General features: G+C 53.5%; 1 protein-coding gene and 1 long non-coding RNA gene across 2 annotated transcripts in view; one reads left to right on the top strand and one right to left on the bottom strand.

The window, feature by feature from the left end:
• The first annotated feature begins 4,554 nt into the window (after positions 1–4,554).
• Positions 4,555–13,045, top strand: LOC134809058 (uncharacterized). Its single transcript, XR_010153662.1, has 4 exons — positions 4,555–4,657; positions 9,027–9,281; positions 11,869–12,756; positions 12,949–13,045. It is a non-coding gene; the product is annotated as an uncharacterized LOC134809058 (long non-coding RNA).
• A 310-nt stretch (positions 13,046–13,355) lies between these two features.
• The window catches only part of GNA11 (G protein subunit alpha 11), a 30,094-nt gene continuing 24,390 nt past the window's right edge, over positions 13,356–19,059 (bottom strand). Inside the window, exons 5-7 of the mRNA XM_016937030.3 lie at positions 18,576–18,705; positions 18,270–18,423; positions 13,356–16,369 (exon numbers count right to left, since the gene is read on the bottom strand). Coding sequence (XP_016792519.1) covers positions 16,179–16,369; positions 18,270–18,423; positions 18,576–18,705 — 475 coding nt within the window. The 3' untranslated portion in view covers positions 13,356–16,178. The remainder of the gene's footprint in view (positions 16,370–18,269; positions 18,424–18,575; positions 18,706–19,059) is intronic.

The following is a 19,059-nucleotide window of genomic DNA, read 5'->3' as shown; positions in this document are numbered from 1 at the left end:
ATATATATATGTGTGTATATATATATATATGTATATATATATATATATTTTTTTTTTTTTTGAGACAGAGTTTCACTCTTGTTGCCCAGGCTGGAGTGCAGTGGCAGGATCTTGACTCTGCAACCTCTGCCTCCCAGGTTCAAGCAATTCTCCTGCCTCAGCCTCTCGAGTAGCTGGGATTACAGGCATCCACCACCACACCGGGCTAACTTTGGATTTTTAGTAGAGAAAGGGTTTCACCATGTTGGCCAGGCTGGTCTCAAACTCCTGACCTCAGGTGATCCACCCGCCTCGGCCTCCCAAAGTGCTGGGATTACAGGCATAAACCACCACGCTCGGCCCTTCTTATATATTTTTAAGAAACAGCTCAGGCCAGGTGTCATGGACTATTTCCAGCAACTCTGCCCTGACCTCAGGTGATCCACCCTGCAGAGATGGGCGGCTCGCCTGAGGTCAGGAGTTCGAAACCAGCCTGGCCAACATGGCGAAACCCTGTCTCTACTAAAGATACAAAAATTAGCCGGGTTTTGGCTCACATTAGCTGGTTTTATACTCACATCACCCTGTGTAGTTACTACTGTCATCCCTGTTTGACTGATGAGGAGATTGAGGCACAGAGCAGGGGAGTGACCGGCGGGGCTGGCACAAGGCAGAGCCGGGAGCCCATCCCTCACCTGCGGGGCCCCAGAGTCTAGAGGCCTACCAGGCAGATTCCAGGCAGGGCCATCCCTTCACTGTGCATGCATTCATGGAGCGCCAACTGTGTACCAGGCACGGTAGCCAAGAGACACAGATCCCAGACCTCCTTACCTAAGGTTCTAGTTAAAGAACAGATAATAAAATAAATTTTAGGCTGGGCCCGGTGGCTCACGCATGTAATCCCTATACTTTGGGAGGCCGAGGCGGGCGGATCACAAAGTCAAGAAATCGAGACCAGCCTGGCCAACACGGTGAAACCCTGTCTCTACTAAAAATACAAAAATTAGCCGGGTGTGGTGGTGCACGCCTGTAGTCCCACCTATTTGGGAGGCTAAGGCAGGAGAATGGCGTGAACCCAGGAGGCAGAGGTGGCAGTGAGCTGAGATCGCGCCACTGCGCTCCAGCCTGGCGACGAAGTGAGACTCCATCTCAAAAAAAAATAATAATAAAAGAATAAAAAATGTGGCCAGGTGAGTGTGGGAGCTCACATCTGTAATCAAAGTATTTTGGGAGGCCGAGGCGGGAGGATCACTTGAAGTCAGGAGTTTGAGACCAGCCTGGCCAACATGGAGAAACTCCATGTCTACTAAAAATACAAAAATTAGTTGGGCATGTTGGCACGCACCGGTAGTCCCAGCTACTTGGGAGGCTGAGGCAAGGGAATCACTTAAACCCCGAAGATGGAGGCTGCAGTGAGCCGAGATCATAACACTGCTCTCCAGCCTGGGCAACATAGTGAAACCCTGTCTCCAGAAACAAACAAAACAAAACTCTCCCTCTCTCTCTATGTATATATATACACACACACACATACATATATATACACATACATATATATACACAATATATAGACACACATACATATATGTATATACACATACATATATACACATATATATACACAATATATAGACACACATACATACACATACATATATATGTATGTGTATATATACACACATAAAAGTATACATTTTAATATACATATATGTATATTATACATAAAAATATATATGTGTGTATATATATACACACACGTGTAAAATATATATATTTTTTTAATACACCTGAGCCCGTTGGATGGTGAAAAATTCTGCCAGAAAAATTAAGCAGAGATGTTGTTGGGGAAGGTTCAAGGTCGTTGCTCTAAATGGATCAACAAAGGTGGCACAGACAAGTGATATTCAGGATCAGAAGTCAGACAGGCAGATCGGGTGTAAAAGGGACTTTGGGAGTGGACCTTACTGGTCAAGGAGATCTTCCCAATGAGTGCCATGAGGCCGCCCTGACCTGATCCCTCTGGGACTTCAGGGCCCTAGGGGTGGGCTGGCGGCTGGCAGCTTGGTAGAAACGTTGCTGCTTCCTAGGTACTCAGAGCCAGAGTGTTTGGGTGAAGATTCCCCACCCCCATTGACAGGCTGTAGAAAATTCTAGAAAGTTCTGGATCAAAACTCTCCTCCCCAAGAGATACACGTAATTCTTGTACTTCGGGGGCCTCTGGTCCCTTTACAGATAGGGCAAGGCTCAGAGAGGGTGAATTACATGCCCAGGGCCACACAGTCATTGGCAGCCACCATCCCCACCTCCTCCCAGACACCAGGGCTCGGTGACAGCCGTTGACGCAGCTTCACCAGCTCAGCACAAACGTGTGGTTTTCTCCACTGTTGATTCATAACGAATGGCAGATGGGAAGTACGATAGGGGCCCCCATCTGGTCACTGGGGCTGGCAGGTGCCATCTGCCCACCCAGCCACCCATCTTCCCGCCCCCAACCGGATAGCAGCAACGAGGGGCAGTCCCATCCAGGACAGGCAAAGAAACGCAGAAATAGGTCGTGGCTGTGCAGATCTTCCAGGGTGGCTGAAACAGAAATGACCAGCAAAACTGGGAGACGAGGCTGAGCCACAGGCCCCACAGGGTGAGCCCAGGGGGCCACTCTCCTAGCATCTCCCTGCGGCATTTTTGGACAGGATACCAGCACCCGCCATCTTCACAGCCTGGACCAGGGTGGCAGACCCTCTGTGGCTCCCGCTGGCTTCAGAATAAATGAGCCGGCTCCCTGGATCCAGGGCCCAGGCTCTGCCCACTTCTCCAGCTGCTGAACAAACCTCCCTTGCAGTTCCCTAAACGGGCTGAGCTACTTCCTTGCCACATGCTGAGCATTTGTCGTGTATTATTAGCTCAGCTGGGAACACCAGGGTGAGCTTGTGTGTGTAGAAAATATTTCTTTCAGAAAACGCATAAAACCTGAATGTATTACCTAATAAATTGTTGTGAAGCCGGTATCCAAAGGATCCACTGAGGCCAAGACAGGACATTTTCAGGCCGGGCGAGGTGTCTCACGCTTGTCATCCCAGCACTTTGGGAGGCCAAGGTGGGCAGATCACCTGAGGTCAGGAGTTCAAGACCAGCCCGGACAACATGGTGAAACCTCGTCTCTACTAAAAATAGAAAAGTTAGCCAGGTGTGGTGGTGCACACCTGTAATCCCAGCTACTCGGGAGGCCGGGGCAGGAGAATCGCTTGAGCCTGGGAGGTGGAGGTTGCAGTGAGCTGAGATCGTGCCACTGCACTCCAGCCTGGGCGACAGAGCGAGACTCTGTCTCAAAAAAAAAAAAAAAAAAAAAAGACCTTAGCCCCACAAAGACCCCTAGTGTTTTCCTCATAGTAATCTCCACCTTCCCAGCAGTAACTATCATTCTGACTTCTGTGGTATTAATATTTATTTCCAGGTTTGGGGGTATTTTTTGCTAATAAGATTTATTTCAGCTGGGCATGTTGGCTCATGCCTATAATCTCAGCACTTTGGGAGGCTGAAGTGGGAGGATTGCTTGACCCCAGGAGTTCAAGACCAGCCTGGGCAACATAGTGAGACTCTATTTCTTTTTTTCTTTTTTCTTTCTTTCTTTCTTTCTTTCTTTTTTTTTTTTTTTTTTTTTTTTTTTTGAGACGGAGTTTTGTTATTGTTGCCCAGGCTGGAGTGCAATGGCTCGGTCTCAGCTCACTGCAACCTCCACCTCCCAGTGAGACCCCATTTCTAAAAAATAAAATAAATTAGCCGGGGGTGGTGGCTCATGCCTATGGTCCCAGGTACTCCAGAGGCTAAGGTGGGAGGATTGCTTAGGCCAGAGAGGTTGAGGCTGCAGTGAGCTATGATTGAACCACTGCACTCCAGCCTGGGTTGACAGAGCAAGGGTCTGTCTCAAAAAAAAAAAAAAAAGATTTTATTTTTAATTGTCTAAATTTATGTAGCATTGTATTTACTTTCTTTGGTGTATGGTTCTATGAGTTTATTTATTTATTTATTTATTTATTTATTTATTGAGACGGAGTCTGTCTCTGTCACCCAGGCTGGAGTGCAGTGGCACGATCTCGGCTCACTGCAAGCTGAGCCTCCCGGGTTCATGCCATTCTGCTGCCTCAGCCTCCCGAATAGCTGGGACTACAGGCGCCCGCCACCAAGCCGGGCTAATTTTTTGTATTTTAGTAGAGACGGGGTTTCACCATGTTGTCCAGTCTGGTCTCGATCTCCTGACGTCGTGATCCGCCCGCCTCGGCCTCCGAAAGTGCTGGGATTACAGGCGTGAGCCACCGCGCCCGGCCTGGTTTCTGTGAGTTTTAACAGCTGTAGCGATTCGTGTAAATTACTGCTATAAACAGGATACAGAATGTCGTTCCATCACCGGAACAACTCCCTCCTGACCGTGGATTGGCTCTTTGTGGCTGTGTTTTTTGTAGTTTTTTGTTTGTTTGTTTGTTTGTTTTGGGGTTTTTGGGTTTTTGTTTTTTTTTTTTTTTTCTCAGCCAGCTGTGCTTTATTGACAACGCGCCACTCGGGCCTTGACCGCGCACTTCCGCATTGGGGACAGCTGCTCGCTCTGCTGCTGCTTCTTGATCGTCAGGTTCTCCTCGTGCTTGCTGAGCGGGCGGCGCACGGCGCGTGTCTTCTTAGGCCGCAGGTGCAGGTGCTTGTACTTCTTGCCCTTGTAGAATTTCCCGAGGTTTTCTTTCTGAGTCTGGTTAATAACCGTGAGAACACGGGCAATGGATTTGCGGACGACTCGGATCTTTTTTTTTTTTTTTTTTTTTTTTTGAGACAGAGTCTCCCTCTGTCGCCCAGGCAGAAGCGCAATGGCGAGATCTCGGCTCACTGCAAGCTCCGCCTCCCGGGTTCACACCATTCTCCTGCCTCAGCCTCCCGAGTGAGTAGCTGGGATTACAGCTGCCCGCCACCACGCCCGGCTAATTTTTTTGTATTTTTAGTAGAGACGGGGTTTCACTGTGTTAGCCAGGATGGTATCGATCTCCTCCTGACCTGGTGATCCGCCCGCCTTGGCCTCCCCAAAGTGCTGGGATTACAGGCGTGAGCCACCGCGCCCGGATCTTAGGGAGCTTGGAGGCCGCGCCGCCCGTCACTTTGGCGACGCGCAGCTGGGACAGCGCCACCTTTAGGTCGTCCAGCTGTTTCAGCAGCTCCTCCTCCTTCTTCCCGAGAAGGTCTTGGGCCTTGATCTTGGCCGTTGCTGCACAGGCCGCCGCCGCCGCTCGCTCCGAGGGAAAGAGCTGTTGCTATGTTTTTTATTTTATTTTTTTAGACAAGGCCCTTCTCTCTCGCCTAGGCTGGAGTGCAGTGGTGCAATCATGGCTTACTGCAGCCTTGACCTCCTGGGTTCAAGCGATCTTCCTACCTTAGCCTTCCGAGTACTGCGCACCACCACCATCTAATTTTTTTTTTTTTTTTTTTTTTTTTGAGACAGAGTCTCACTCTGTCGCCCAGGTTAGAGTGCAGTGGCACGATCTCAGCTCACTGCAACCTCTACCTCCCAGGTTCAAGCAATTCTCCTGCCTCAGCCTCCCGAGTAGCTGGGTGCGAGCCGCCGTGCCTGCCTAATTTTTGTATTTTTAGTAGAGACAAAGTTTCCGCCCTGTTGGCCAGGCTGGTCTTGAACTCTTGACCTCAGGTGATCCACCCACCTCAGCCTCCCCAAGTGCTGGGATTACAGGCATGAGACACCACACCTGGCCAATAGTATTTTTGTTGTTGTTGTTTAGCTGTGGTTTGTTACAGATGCCCTTTATCAGGTTGAGGAAGTTCCTTTCTACTCCTAGTTTGCTTAGAATTTTTATCATGAATGAAAGTTGAATTGTATCAAATGTATTTTCTTTATCTATTGATATGATCATGTGGTTTTTCTTTAGTCTGTTAATATGGCAATTTATATTGACTGATTTTCCAATGTTAAGCTTGTCTTGTATTCCTGGGATAAATGCCACCTGGTGGTGAGGTAGTTTTCTTTCTGTATATCACTGGATTTCATTATTTCACTTGCTAATATTTTGTTAAGGATTTTAGTATCTATGTTTTTCAGTATACTGATCTGTAATTTCCTTGTACTGTCTTTAATTTTGGTATCAGGATAATACTGGCCTCTTAAAATGAGTTGGGAAGTATTCCATCCTCTTCTATTTTCTGAAACAGATTGTGAAGAATTTGATGTTATTTTTTCTTTAAATGTTTGATAGGATTCACCACTAAAACCATCTGGGCCTAAAGTTTTATTTTATTTTTTATTTTTTATTGTTGTTGTTGTTTGAGACAGAGTCTCGCTCTGTCACCCAGGCTGGAGTGCAGTGGCATGATCTTGGCTCACTGCAAGCTCTGCCTCCCGGGTTCATGCCATTCTCCTATATCAACCTCCCGAATAGCTGGGACTACAGGCACCCACCACCACGCCCAGCTAAGTTTTTCGTATTTTTAGTAGAGACGAGGTTTCACCGCGTTAGCCGGAATGGTCTTGATCTCCTGACCTCGTGATCCGCCTGCCTTAGCCTCCCAAATGTTTTATTCTTTAGAAGACTTTAACTCCAAATTCTGTTTCTTTAATACGTATAGGACTGTTCAGGTTTTCTGTTTCTTCCTGAGTGAGTTTTGGTAGCTTGTGTCTCTCGAGAAATTGGTCCATTTCCTTTAAGTTGTCAAATTTATGTGCATACACTTATTTGTAGTATTCCCTTATTATCCTTTAAATTTCTTTAGGGTGAGTAATGATATCCCCTCCTTTGTGCCTGTTGCTGGTAATTTCTTTTTCTCTCTGGAGGGTGAATCTAGACTAAAGGTTTATCAATTTCATTTTTTTTTTCAAAGAACCAGCTTATGGCTTTATTGATTTTTCTATACTGTTTTTCTATTTTTTATTCCATTGATTTCTATTCTATTATTTTCTCTTTAGTTTGTGTTTAGTTTGCTCTTCTCTTTCTAATTTCTTGGGAGTAGAAGCTTAAAATATTAGACCTTTCAGGCCAGGCACAGTGGCTCACAGCTGTAATCCCAAAAATTTGGGAAGCTGAGGCAGGTGGATCACCTGAGGTCAGGAGTTCAAAACCAGCCTGGACAACATGGAGAAACCCTGTCACTACAAAAATACAAAAATTAGCCGGATATGGTGGCAGGTGCCTGTAATTCCAGCTACTCAGGAGGCTGAGACAGGAGAATCACTTGAACCTGGGAGGCAGAGGTTGCAGTGAGCCGAGATTGCACCATTGCACTCCAGCCTGGGCGACAGAGGGAGACTCAGTCTAAAAAGAAAATATATATATTAGACCTTTCTTCTTTTCCAATGTAAGTATTTTAATGTTATAAATATTTCTCTAATCACTGCTTTAGCTGCATCCCACGCATTTTGGTAAGTTGTATTTTCATTTCCATTCAGTTCAATGTCTTTTCTAATTTCCCTTGAGGCTTCCTTTAGTAATGAGTTGCTTAACTCTCAAATATTTAAAGACTTTTCAAATACCAATCATTCTGTTATTGATTTCTAGTTTGATTCTGTTATGGTCAAAGAACATGCTTTGAATGATTTCAATTATTTTATGTTTATTTATTTATTTGAGACGGAATCTTGCTCTGTTGCCAGGCTGGAGTGCAGTGGTGCAATCTCAGCTCACTGCAACCTTTGCCTCCTGGGTTCAGGCTATTCTCCTGCCTCAGCCTCCCGAGTAGCTGGGATTACAGGCGTGAGCCACCACACCCGGCCTGATTTCAGGTATTTTAAATTTGATAAGATTTGCTTTGTGACCCAGAATATGGCCTATCTTGGTGAATATCACATGTGCTTTTGGAAAGAACATACAGGCCGGGCACTGTGGCTCACGGCCATAATCCCAGCACTTTGGGAGGCCGAGGCAGCAAGACTGCTTGAGCCCAGGATATTGAAACCAGCCTGGGGAACTTGGTAAGACCCCATCTCCTCAAAAAATTGAAAAATTTGCCAGGTGTGGTGGCACATGCCTATAGTCCCAGCTACTCAGGAGGTGGGGCAGGAGGATCGTTTGAGCTCAGGAATTAGAAGAGGCAGTGAGCCACTGCACACTCCAGCCTGCAAGACAAAACAAGACGCTTCTTTTCAGAGAAAAAGATGAGAAAAGAACATATATTCTGCTGTTGTTCACTGGGGTGTTCTATATAAATGTCAATTAGGTCAGTGTGGTCGACGGTGGCATTCAGATCTTCTGTATTCTTGCTGATTTTCAGTCTGCTTCTCCTATTGGTTACTGAGAGAGAAGTGTTAAAGTCGTTGAAGTCTGGAAGCATAATTGTAGATTTGTCTATTTCTCCTTTTTTTTTTCTTTTTTGAGAGAACCTTGCTCTGTCACCCAGGCTAGAGTGCAGTGGCGCGATCTCAGCTCACTGCAACCTCTGCCTCCTGGGTTCAAGTGATTCTCCCGCCTCAGCCTCCTGAGTAGCTGGGATTACAGTCGCCCGCCATTATACCCAGCTAATTTTTTGTATTTTTAGTAGAGACGGGGTTTCACAACGTGGTGAAGGCTGGTCTCGAACTCCTGACCTCGTGATTCACCGGCCTCGGCCTCCCAATATTTCTTCTTTGAATTCCACCCATTTTTGCTTCATATAGTTTGTAAATACACATTTAGGATTAATATGTCCTGCCGGGCATAGTGGCTCACGCCTGTAATCCCCGCACTTTGGGAGGCCATGGTGGGCAGATTGCTTGAGCTCAGGAGTTTGAGACCAGCCTGGGCAACATGGTGAGACCCCGTCTCTACCAAAAATACAAAAAATTAGCCAGCCATGGTGGCATGTGCTTCTGGTCCCAGCTACTCGGGAGGCTGAGGTGGGAGGATCACTTGAGCCCAAGAGGTGGAGGTTGCAGTGAGGCAAGATCACACCACTGCACTCCAGCCGGGGTGACAAAGCAAGACCCCGTCTCGAAAAAAAAAAAAAAAAAAAAGGATTAATATGTCCTTTTGGTGAATTCATCCTCTTACTATTTATTATGTAATGTTCCTTCTTCCTTGTTTTCTTTATAGATTTACAATGGACTTTTTAAATCCTAAAAATCAGCCAGACACGGTGGCTCATGCCTGTAATCCCAGCACTTTGGGAGGCCGAGGCAGGCAGATCACGAGGTCAGCAGTTCGAGACCAGCCTGGCCAACATGGTGAAACCCCGTCTCTGCTAAAAATACAAAAAATTAGCCGGGCCTGGTGGCACGCGCCTGTAATCCCAGCTACTTGGGCGGCTGAGGCAGGAGAATCACTTGAACCCAGGAGGCAGAGGTTGAGGTGAGCAGAGATTGCACCACTGCACTCCAGCCTGAGCAACAGAGCAAGACTCCATCTCAAAAAAAAAAAAAAAAATCCTCAAAATCATGGTGAATTTTTGCCAGTTTTGAACTTTATGGACACAGAATTACATAAAATGAGTTCAGGTACATCTGGCTTCTATCATTCCATGTGATGTTTGTGTGATTAACTCATATTGTGTACATGGTTGTGGTTCATTAATCCTGATTGTCATAGACTATTCCTCTGGATGAATAAACTACAATCTATTCATCCTTTCTACTGTTGATGGGCATTTGGTTAAATTTCAGTTTGGGGCTGTAATGAATAGGGCAGCTATGGGCATTTGGTACATGTCTTTTGTGATTATATGTGTGGCTTTCTGTAGGTAAATACCCAATGGTAGAATTGCTGGGTTATAAAGTATTTCCTAGATATTAACTATCTTTTGCCAAAGTGCATGCACCAATTTATACTTCCAATAACTCCAAGATTTTGCTTTTTTTTTTTTTTTTTTTTTTGAAACAGAGTCTCGCCCTGTTGCCCGGGCTGGAGTGCAGTGGTGCGATCTTGGCTCACTGCAAGCTCTGCCTCCCCAGTTCATGCCATTCTCCTGCCTCAGCCTCCCAAGTAGCTGGGACTACAGGCACCCGCCACCACACCCAGCTAATTTTTTGTATTTTTAGCAGAGACCGGGTTTCATAGTGTTAGTCAGGATGGTCTCAATCTCCTGACCTCGTGATCCGCCCGCCTCGGCTTCCCAAAGTGCTGGGATTACAGGCGTGAGCCACCACTCCCGGCCACCTTTTTTTTAAGAGAAAGTTTCACTCTGTCACCCAGGCTGGAGTGCAATGACACGATCTTGGCTCACTGAAACCTCTGCCTCCCGGGTTCAAGCTATTCTCCTGCCTCAACCTCCTGAGTAGCTGGGACTACAGGCGCCCGCCACCACACCCAGCTAATTTTTGTATTTTTGGTAGAGACGGAGTTTCACCTTGTTGACCAGGCTGGTCTCGAACTCCTGACCTCAAGTGATCCACCCACCTCAGCCTCCCAAAATGCTGGGATTAGAGGCGTGAGCCACCACGCCCGACTAATTTTTGCATTTTTAGTAGAGATGGGTATGAGCCACTGCACCCGGCCTATTTGTTTATTTATCTTGAGGAGTCTCACTTCTTCGCCCAGGCTAGAGTGCAGTGGCATCATCTCGGCTCACTGCTACCTTTGCCTCCCAGGTTCAAACGATCATTGTGCCTCAGCCTCCCAGGTAGCTGGGACTACAGGCATGCGCCACCACACCAGGCTAATTTTTTGAATTTTAAGTAGAGACGAGGTTTCGCCATGTAGGCCAGGCTGGTCTTGAACTCCAGACCTCAAATGATCCGCCCGCCTTGGCCTCCCAAAGTGCTGGAATAACAGGCAGGAGCCACTGTACCCGGCCTCCTCGGAATTTTTAAACAGGGACCCTGTGTTTTCATTTTGCTCCAGGCCCTATGGATTCTGCAGGGGGTGCTGGAGCTGCCTGCCCAGCTGAACAGGCTAGGGCTGTTGTCAGGACCTAGGAAGGACTGGCCAGCCGTCAGGGCAAGCTGCCTCAGGCAAGACGCTCACCCTCTGTGCCTCAGTTTTCCTTTTAGGATGGGCAGGGGGCTAGGGGCAGGCAAGGAGCTGTCTGGGGCGACTCCTGCTGGCCACTGGGGGCACTATACGCACCTGCGATATCCATGCCGGGCCCAGCTCCCCCCAGCACTCAACGCCCCTTAGCTGACTCACCCACCTCTGCTTCTGCCATCTGGTCCACCCCTATCATCGCCACCTGCACCAGCCTTGTCCCCTGGCTCCCGCCCTCGCCCCTGTCTGTCCTCCCAGCAGCAGCCACCAGAGGCCCCCTGTGAGCACCTGTCAGGTCCTGTCCCTGCTCTGCCTGCGTCCCTCCAGGGCTCCCACCTCCCTCTGAGGGTAAAAGACCAGCCCTCCCTGCCCTCCCCCCTCCCTCTCTTCCCCTCCCTCCGCTCCAACCACACGGGCCTCCTCGCTGCTCCTCCAACACACCGGGCATGGTCCTGCCCCACGACCTTTGCACAAGCTGTGCCTCTGCCTGGCTCACCCTCAGGCCACAGCATGGCTCCTTCCCTTCCTGTCTCCCAGGATGCTACTCACGCACCACTTTATCAGGCTTTTCCTGTACGGCCCACCAGGAACAGCCCACCAGAATCAGCCACCATTGGCCAGGCGCCGTGGCTCACGCCTATAATCCCAGCACTTTGGGAGGCCAAGGCGGGCGGATCACCAGAGGTCAGGAGTTTGAGACAAGCCTGGCCAACATGGTGAAACCCCGTCTCTACTAAAAGTACAAAAATTAGCCGGGTGTGGTGGTGGGCGCCTGTAGTCCCAGCTACTCAGGAGGCTGAGGCAAGAGAATCGCTTGAAACCAGGAGGCAGAGGTTGAGGTGAGCTGAGATCGCACCACTGCACTCCAGCCTGGGTGACAGAGCTAGACTCCAACTCAAAAAAAAAAAAGAAAAGAAAAGAAACAGCCACCATCTCCCCATCCTGTCCCACTTCCCTGCTCCATTTCTCTTCCTAGGTGAAGTCGTGCTGGTAAGTGCCACCTTCTCTGCTGCACTGTAGTATCTGGGGCAGCGTCGGGCACAGCAAGGGGCCTGAAGGCCTGACGGACAGGCCTATCTGACGGACAGGCCTATCGGACTCAATGAAACTGAAAGAGGATGTGGGGAAATCGCACCCTTGTGCACAGCTGGCGGGATGTGACATGGCACAGCTGCTGTGGAAAACAGTCGGGCAGCTCCCCAAAAAATTAAAATAGAGGCCAGGCGCGGTGGTCCACTCCTGTAATCCCAGCACTTTGAGAGGCCGAGGTGGGAGGATCATGAGGTCAAGATGGAGACCATCCTGGCCAACATGGTGAAACCCCATCTCTACTAAAAATACAAAAATTAGCCGGGCGTGATGGCAGGCACCTGTAGTCCCAGCTACTCAGGAGGCTGAGGCAGGAGAATTGGTTGAACCCGGGAGGTGGAGGCTGCAGTGAGCCGGGATCGCGCCACTGCATTCCAGCCTGGCGACAGAGTGAGACTCCTCAAAGTGCATCCAAAAAAAGAAAGACCGGAGGACCCAGCAATGCTACCTCTGGATGCACACATGAGGACAGACAGGAGGGACTCAAACAGAAGCTTGCACACGCAGGTGCACAGCGGCACGATTGCCAACAGCCACAGGGTGGAAACCACCCAGACATCCAGCGATGATAGATGGATCAACACAGCGTGGCCCATCCACACAGTGGAATATTACTGAACCACGAAAAGGAAGGGAATCCGGACACGGGCTTCAGCGTGGATGCACCTTGAGGACATCACGCTCAGTGAGAGATGCCAGAGACACAGAAGGACACACCCCGCATGGTTCCACTCCTAGGAGGTCCATAGAGCCGTCAGATTCACGGAGACAGAAGGTAGGATGGGGGGTGCCAGGGGCTGGGGAGGGGGATGGGGAGTGTTTCATGGGGACAGAGTTTCAATTTGGGAAGATACAAGTTCTGGAGAGGATGGTGGTGATGGCTGCACAACCGTGTGGATACACTTGATGCCGCTGAGCTGTGCACTTAGAAATTTGTTATCTGTATTTTACAATTTTTTTTCAAAAGGAAAAAATAACTGAAGGAAGGCTGCAGAGGTCCCACATCCGCAGCTTACAGAAACGGAGGCCCGGAGGGCATGACGTCCCCACAGGCGCCCTGGAAGGTGAGGGGCAGGCTGGCCTGGGACCTGGGCTCCTCCCCGTCTCACTCCCTTGTCCCCAGCCCCCAAACAAGGTGGCATTTCCCAAGTGGGTTGCTCTGGCCTGGTGCTAGTGAAATGAACTTGAAGTGAAGGGTCAAACAAGATGACAGGGGAGGGGCCCCGAGACACCGTGCGGAGGCACCCAGGTGGCCCCACTGAGGTCAGGCAATGCCCTAGGTAACTCCAGGGCTCCTGGGGGCCAGGCCTCTGCACACTTCCCCCCAGCCCCCTTTGAAGGACAACAGGAAATAAACCAGAAGGGGGCCGCCAGCATTTAGGAACAAAATTTATTCCAATTTAAAACAGAGTTCATTTCAGGAGAAAGATATGAAAAGTCGACTTCCATCGGTGTCTGGATTAAGGGTCAGGGCCGGTGGCTGTGGGAAGTGACACTGAGCCGCTCCTCAGCCCCTCCTCCCATCCCCAACGCGCACAACACATGCATTTCAAATGGTAAAAGGCTTAAAAACAGCTTGTATAGAATATTCTTTTTTAAATAGATTAAGGTTGAAATTGTCTGAAATCAGGACTGTGTAATATACAAGTATCACTGGGTCTCGTCCGCCAGGCCGGCCACAGGATCTGCTGCCACCACTGGGGGACATTGGCACGGGGATGCCCCCCTGGGGGAGCCGGGGGACCCAGGGCATGGGTTTGCAGTGGCCGGGGGCCGCTGCCGCCTGGGTGTAACATGGTCGGAGAAGGTGGTCGGCACTCACGAGAAATTGTTGGCAGGTGAGATTCACCAAGGTAAAAACACACACCCCACATGCCCACATGTGGCCCCACACGTGGCAAGGGTGGGGGTTGGCTGTCCTTGCCCCTGGGTGCCACTGGCACGAGAACCACTGCCTGGGACTCTCCTGGGGCAGGCACCCCTGCCCTGGGCCTGCAACACCTACCTCCGCTTTTTTGGGGGGCAGGGGATCAGGCACTCAGACCCAGAGGATCCAGGCCAAGACGTTTTGGCGGCCCCAGCCCGGCTCTGGGATGCTTGGCACGCCCCCTCCCTGGGAAGGCCTAATACTTAGCCCCGCAGCGCCCCGGCCTGCGTGCTGGGCGACTCCACCCTCAGGCCACGGCCAGGTCACCTCGTGCAATCTGGGCCCTCAGAGATGCCACAAGCACAGGCCCCCCAGAGGGCTCCGCTGCTGGAAAAGGTTGTAGCAGCCCTGCCAGGGGTGGCCCCATCTGCTCCCCCAGGGCACCGCCGGGCCCCAGCACTCGCCATGGGGGGCTTCTGGCGCCAACCCTCTTAGGTAGACACCTGGCACAAAAAAAGGACGCTTCCGGGTGAGACAGAAGTGGTGTGGGGAAGCCGGGGGGGGGGGGGGGGTCCTGCCAGCCCTGTCTCCCCATGGGGCTGATCACCAGAAATGTAGCTGCCCTGACCTGGTCTCCCCTGACCCTTCCACGGGGCTCCCCGCTCTTCTGCTCCCGGAAGCCAGCAGACAGCCCTGCGGACGAGGAGGCCAGGGCAGGCCTGACAGTGGCGGGCAGGCAGGCGGGAACTGCTGGTCGGAGTGGTCGTATTTTGGGGCTGTTTCTTTTGTCATCTGTCGAGGCCAGAAGCAGCCGTGCAGGGTCCCGGTGTGGCGGCAGGCGAAGGCAGCACAGGCGATCCCTCCCTGGGACAGCCGTGCGAAGCCCGGAACCACAGGGCGCTGTAGTGTTCAGTCAACAGCAGACGAAACAGCCACCTCCCCAAACACAGTCCCCTCGTTCCCCACCTTCCGAGTCTCTTGGGGAGAACCAGTCTCGGTGCCTCAGTGCCTCAAGGGGCCCCGGGAGGCGGCCCCCGGGGCTGTGGCTCAGTGCGGCGTGGCCTGGCAGGCTCCCCCTAGGGCCGTGGCCGTGGCCAGCCAGGCCTGGAAGCTGCCCAGGCCGGTGCCTGCCGCCACCTTCCACGCGCCCCTGGCCAAAGTGCGAGTGCTGGCTTCCCGCTCCCCGGGGGCGGCGCTCGGGGGTGGGCACAAGTGCTTGGGACAAGGCCACGCACAGAGCTGCCGGCCACGTCCCTCTCTCTGCCTCTCGGGTACACACCTGAGAATATTCTGTAAAAGTCCCCACCCACCCTCACTGTTTCCAAATTGGTGACATCACAAAGCGGAACAAAACAGAAACGCCCCCATCCAAGTGGCCTTTCTCCCAGTGTCACCGGGGGACCATCCCTCCAGCCGCCCAGCCCACGTGGGCTCCGGTGGGGTGCGCTCCAGCCAGGGCAGGGTGGCCGTGCAGCCCTCCGGAGCCCCCAGGCAGCCCCAAGCAGCCAGTGTTGGTCCCGGAGGCACAGCCCAGAGGAACCCCCGTGGCTCCAGCCCGGGGACCCTTCCCAGCCTCTGCAGAGGGACGGGGAACCCGGCCATGAGAGAGGGCCCAGGGTGTTTCTTCAACCTGTGAGTCAGGCGTTCTTTTTCCTCAAAAAAAATAAAATAAAATAAAAGGTTAGGCACTTCCCAGGGTGGGCGACCGAGGGAGCCCCCCACCCCCTCTTCAGGAGTCCAGTGGGCAAAGCACAGCGTTGATGGGTGAAGAGGCGAGGCGCGCTGGGCGTCAATAACTTAAAAAAGGGGAAAAACGTCCGTCTCCGAGTCTCCACGCCTTTCGTGATGAAGAAAAGAAGCGGGCAGGAGAAAGAAAAAGCACGTGGGGTTGGAAGGACAGCCACGGGGGGCTGCGGTGTGGGGGCGCGTGACTGGCTGCGGGGCGGGGCCCCATGCTGGCTGGCGGGGGCTCTGTGAGGCCCAGAGTCACTGGGGGCACGGGGCGCTTGTGTGTTTTATGTTTCGTTGCTTTTTTTCTTTCTTTCTTTTTTTTTAGAAAAAAGCGAGCCATAAGTCAAGGCCAGAAAAAGGCTGCCTTTGCCGTTGACAAAAGGTGAGAAGGTGCGCGAAGTGTACGGAGGGAGAGATGTACATCCCCTGATAACTGTGAAATAAAAACCATTTGTTAAAAATATGAAAAAAAAAAAATCTCCTCCCGCGGGCAGAGGCCCCGGCCCGGACTCGGCAGCGCCACCGGCCCGGCAGCCGCAGGCTCCGTGGAAGGAAGGTCCTGCCCCGTGTCTCCGTCCCGTCTCCCTGGGCCTGGGCGCTCAGACCAGGTTGTACTCCTTGAGGTTGAGCTGCAGGATGGTGTCCTTCACGGCCGCGAACACGAAGCGGATGTTCTCCGTGTCGGTGGCACACGTGAAGTGTGAGTAGATGATCTTGTCGCTGTCGGGGTTCAGGTCCACGAACATCTTCAGGATGAACTCCCGCGCCGCCTGGGCGTCCCGCTGGGGACCTGGGGGAGGGCAGAGGGTGAGGCTGTGCCCCAGCCCGGCCCAGGGCAAGGGACTCGTGGGCCCCTTTGTCACTCCCAGGGGATGAGCGAGTAAGGCCCATAGCCCACCCAGCTCGACCCCCAGCCCACTGCATGCCTGACGGGCCGCAGCTCCCCTCCCTCCCCAGGTGAGCTGCAGTGCCAATCCCACTGTAGCCCCAGGGCACTACTGTCACGGCCCAGGCCTCCAACCTGCGGCTCTGCACCCCCCGCTGCTCCCTCTGCTCAGCCCTCTGCCGGCCTCTATCCACTCAGCTCCACAGCCACAGCCTTCCAGGGCAGGCCTCTGGCATGGCTGCCCTGTGAAGGCCCAGGGTGAGAGGAGAGGCCCCCAGGGCTGGGCACAGAGCCTACAGAGCAGGAACAGCGGCCCCCACCCACCCACGGCACCGCTGCTGCAGCCAGGCCTCAGAGACGTCCAGGGGCTCCAGCAGGGGCGCTGCTTCCCACCCGCCACCCCTGCCCCTCCACCACCCTGGACAATGCAGGCGACCCGCCCAGTAACTCCTGCCTGCCCCGGTGGAAAGGCCCCTGGGGGTGTTCAGGGGGCTGCTCTGGGGACTGGTAGGACAGGGGTCCATGCCCCAGTCCCTTGGCCTCCCCCCACCAGGGCTCTCTGAGCCCACAGGACAGGCTGCTGGGCAGGGGCCACGTGCGGCTGGAGCAGGTGCAGCGCCCCCCGCCACTCCCCTGCCCAGGGACAGCAGGGCCCTGCGCCTGCAGCCAGCGGCCGAGGCTATACCGTGTGCCAGACCCCTCCCTCTCGCTGCACATCCAGAGGCAGGGCACCCTGAGGGGCCCTCCCGAAGATGACACCCGAGACTCACGGGAGGAGCACAGATCCGGGGTGGAAATGAGGGCGCCAGAGCTGCCCGGGGCCTCACTGTGCTTGGCAGGGACAGCTCTGAGTGGTGACAGCACTAACGGCAGCCACTGACCACACAGACAAGGGCACACAACACCCTCCCCTGGCCGCCATCCCCAGGCCCAGAGAGGGCTGGGCATGTGAAGACCCTCAGTGCTCAGCTGCCCTGACACACCCCGTGGGTGTGTAGGGAGGGACGGGTCCGAGGGTGGGGGCAGTAGGGCACAGAGGAGGATGCAGGGACTACCACCAAGGTCCTCACGGGGCTGCGCTGGCAGTGTGCGTGAACCCTTCCTGTGAGACCCCTCCCATATGGGATCACCTATAGAGGACACCCCCATACGACAACTCCCTCCCGTACAAGACCCACCGATACAAGACTCCCCCTCCCATGGTGCCCTCCTTGTACAAGACTCCTCCCACCCGAGATCCCCCTGCCCCACCAGACCCCCCACCCTACGAGACCCCTCCCACCCGATATCCCTCCCACCTAAGATCCCCCTGCCCCAAGAGAACCCCCGCCCCACGAGAACACTCCCACTCGAGATTCCCCTGCCCCACGAGACCCCTCCCACCTGAGACCCCCCGCCCGAGATCCCCTCCCACCCGAGACACCCTGCCCGAGACACCTCCCACCCGAGACCCCCTGCCCGAGACCCCTCCCACCTAAGACCCCCCACCCCACAAGACCACTCCCACCCGAGACCCCCCCTCGCCCGAGATCCCTCCCACCCAAGATCTCCCGCCCGAGACCCCTCCCACCCAAGACCCCCTGCCCGAGACCCCTCCCACCCGAGACCCCTCCCACCCGAGATCCCTCCTGTAACAGGCCCCCCTCATACGAGATCTCCCTTCCCTGAGACTCCACTCCCGTACGTGTCACCTCCCATCAGACGCCCTCTCTTAGAGCGCCCGGCCTGTATGAGCCCCTCTCCCATGTCAGCCCCCCCCCAGGCCCTGCCCGCGAGCCCCTCCCCGTGCCGCAGCCCGGCGCACCGTCGAACTCGGGGAAGTAGTCCACCAGGTGCGAGTACAGGATCTTGTCCTCCAGCAGGTCCTTCTTGTTGAGGAAGAGGATGACGGAGGAGTTCTGGAACCAGGGGTAGGTGATGATGGTCCGGAACAGGGCTTTGCTCTCCTCCATCCGGTTCTGGCGGGAGCGAAGGCAGCGGGAATCAGAGGGGCCCTCCCCACTGCACACAGCCCAAGGGGCAGCTGGGGGGACCCAGGTGAGGGGACCCAGGCTTGGCAGGTGGGGAAGGCCCAGCCCCCACCGCTGCCCCTGCTCAGGGCAGGGCCCACCTCGTTGTCCGACTCCACCAGGACTTGGTCGTATTCGCTGAGGGCGACGAGAAACATGATGGATGTCACGTTCTCAAAGCAGTGGATCCACTTCCTCCGCTCCGACCGCTGGCCCCCCACATCCACCATCCTGAAAGGACACAGCGCCAGGACTCAGCCACCTGGCGCCCCAAGGCCCAATCTGCAATCCCAGGACGGCTCCCACCCAGGCCCCTCCTGCCATACCAGACTGACATCGGCTGGAGCAGGAAGAGCCTCCACTCTTAGAACGGGCAAGGACGCTCTCAGAGAGCGGCCGCACCGCCTCCAGGGGTGACCACCGCAGACCCTTCCCTCACTGGCAAAGGGGCCTGAGACCACTGGGCCCAGGGAAGCGGGCGCTAGTGTGGGGGTGTGAGAACCCAGAGGATTCTGGGCGCCGGCTGCTGCGGGAACCTGCGATGGGTGCCCAGGGACCCTACATCCGGCATCTGGATGTCACCCT

This window comes from Pan troglodytes, chromosome 20, assembly GCF_028858775.2.
Source record: "Pan troglodytes isolate AG18354 chromosome 20, NHGRI_mPanTro3-v2.0_pri, whole genome shotgun sequence".
In the NCBI taxonomy this organism is placed as follows: Eukaryota; Metazoa; Chordata; class Mammalia; order Primates; family Hominidae; genus Pan; species Pan troglodytes.
This window is presented reverse-complemented; position numbering and strand designations above follow the sequence as displayed.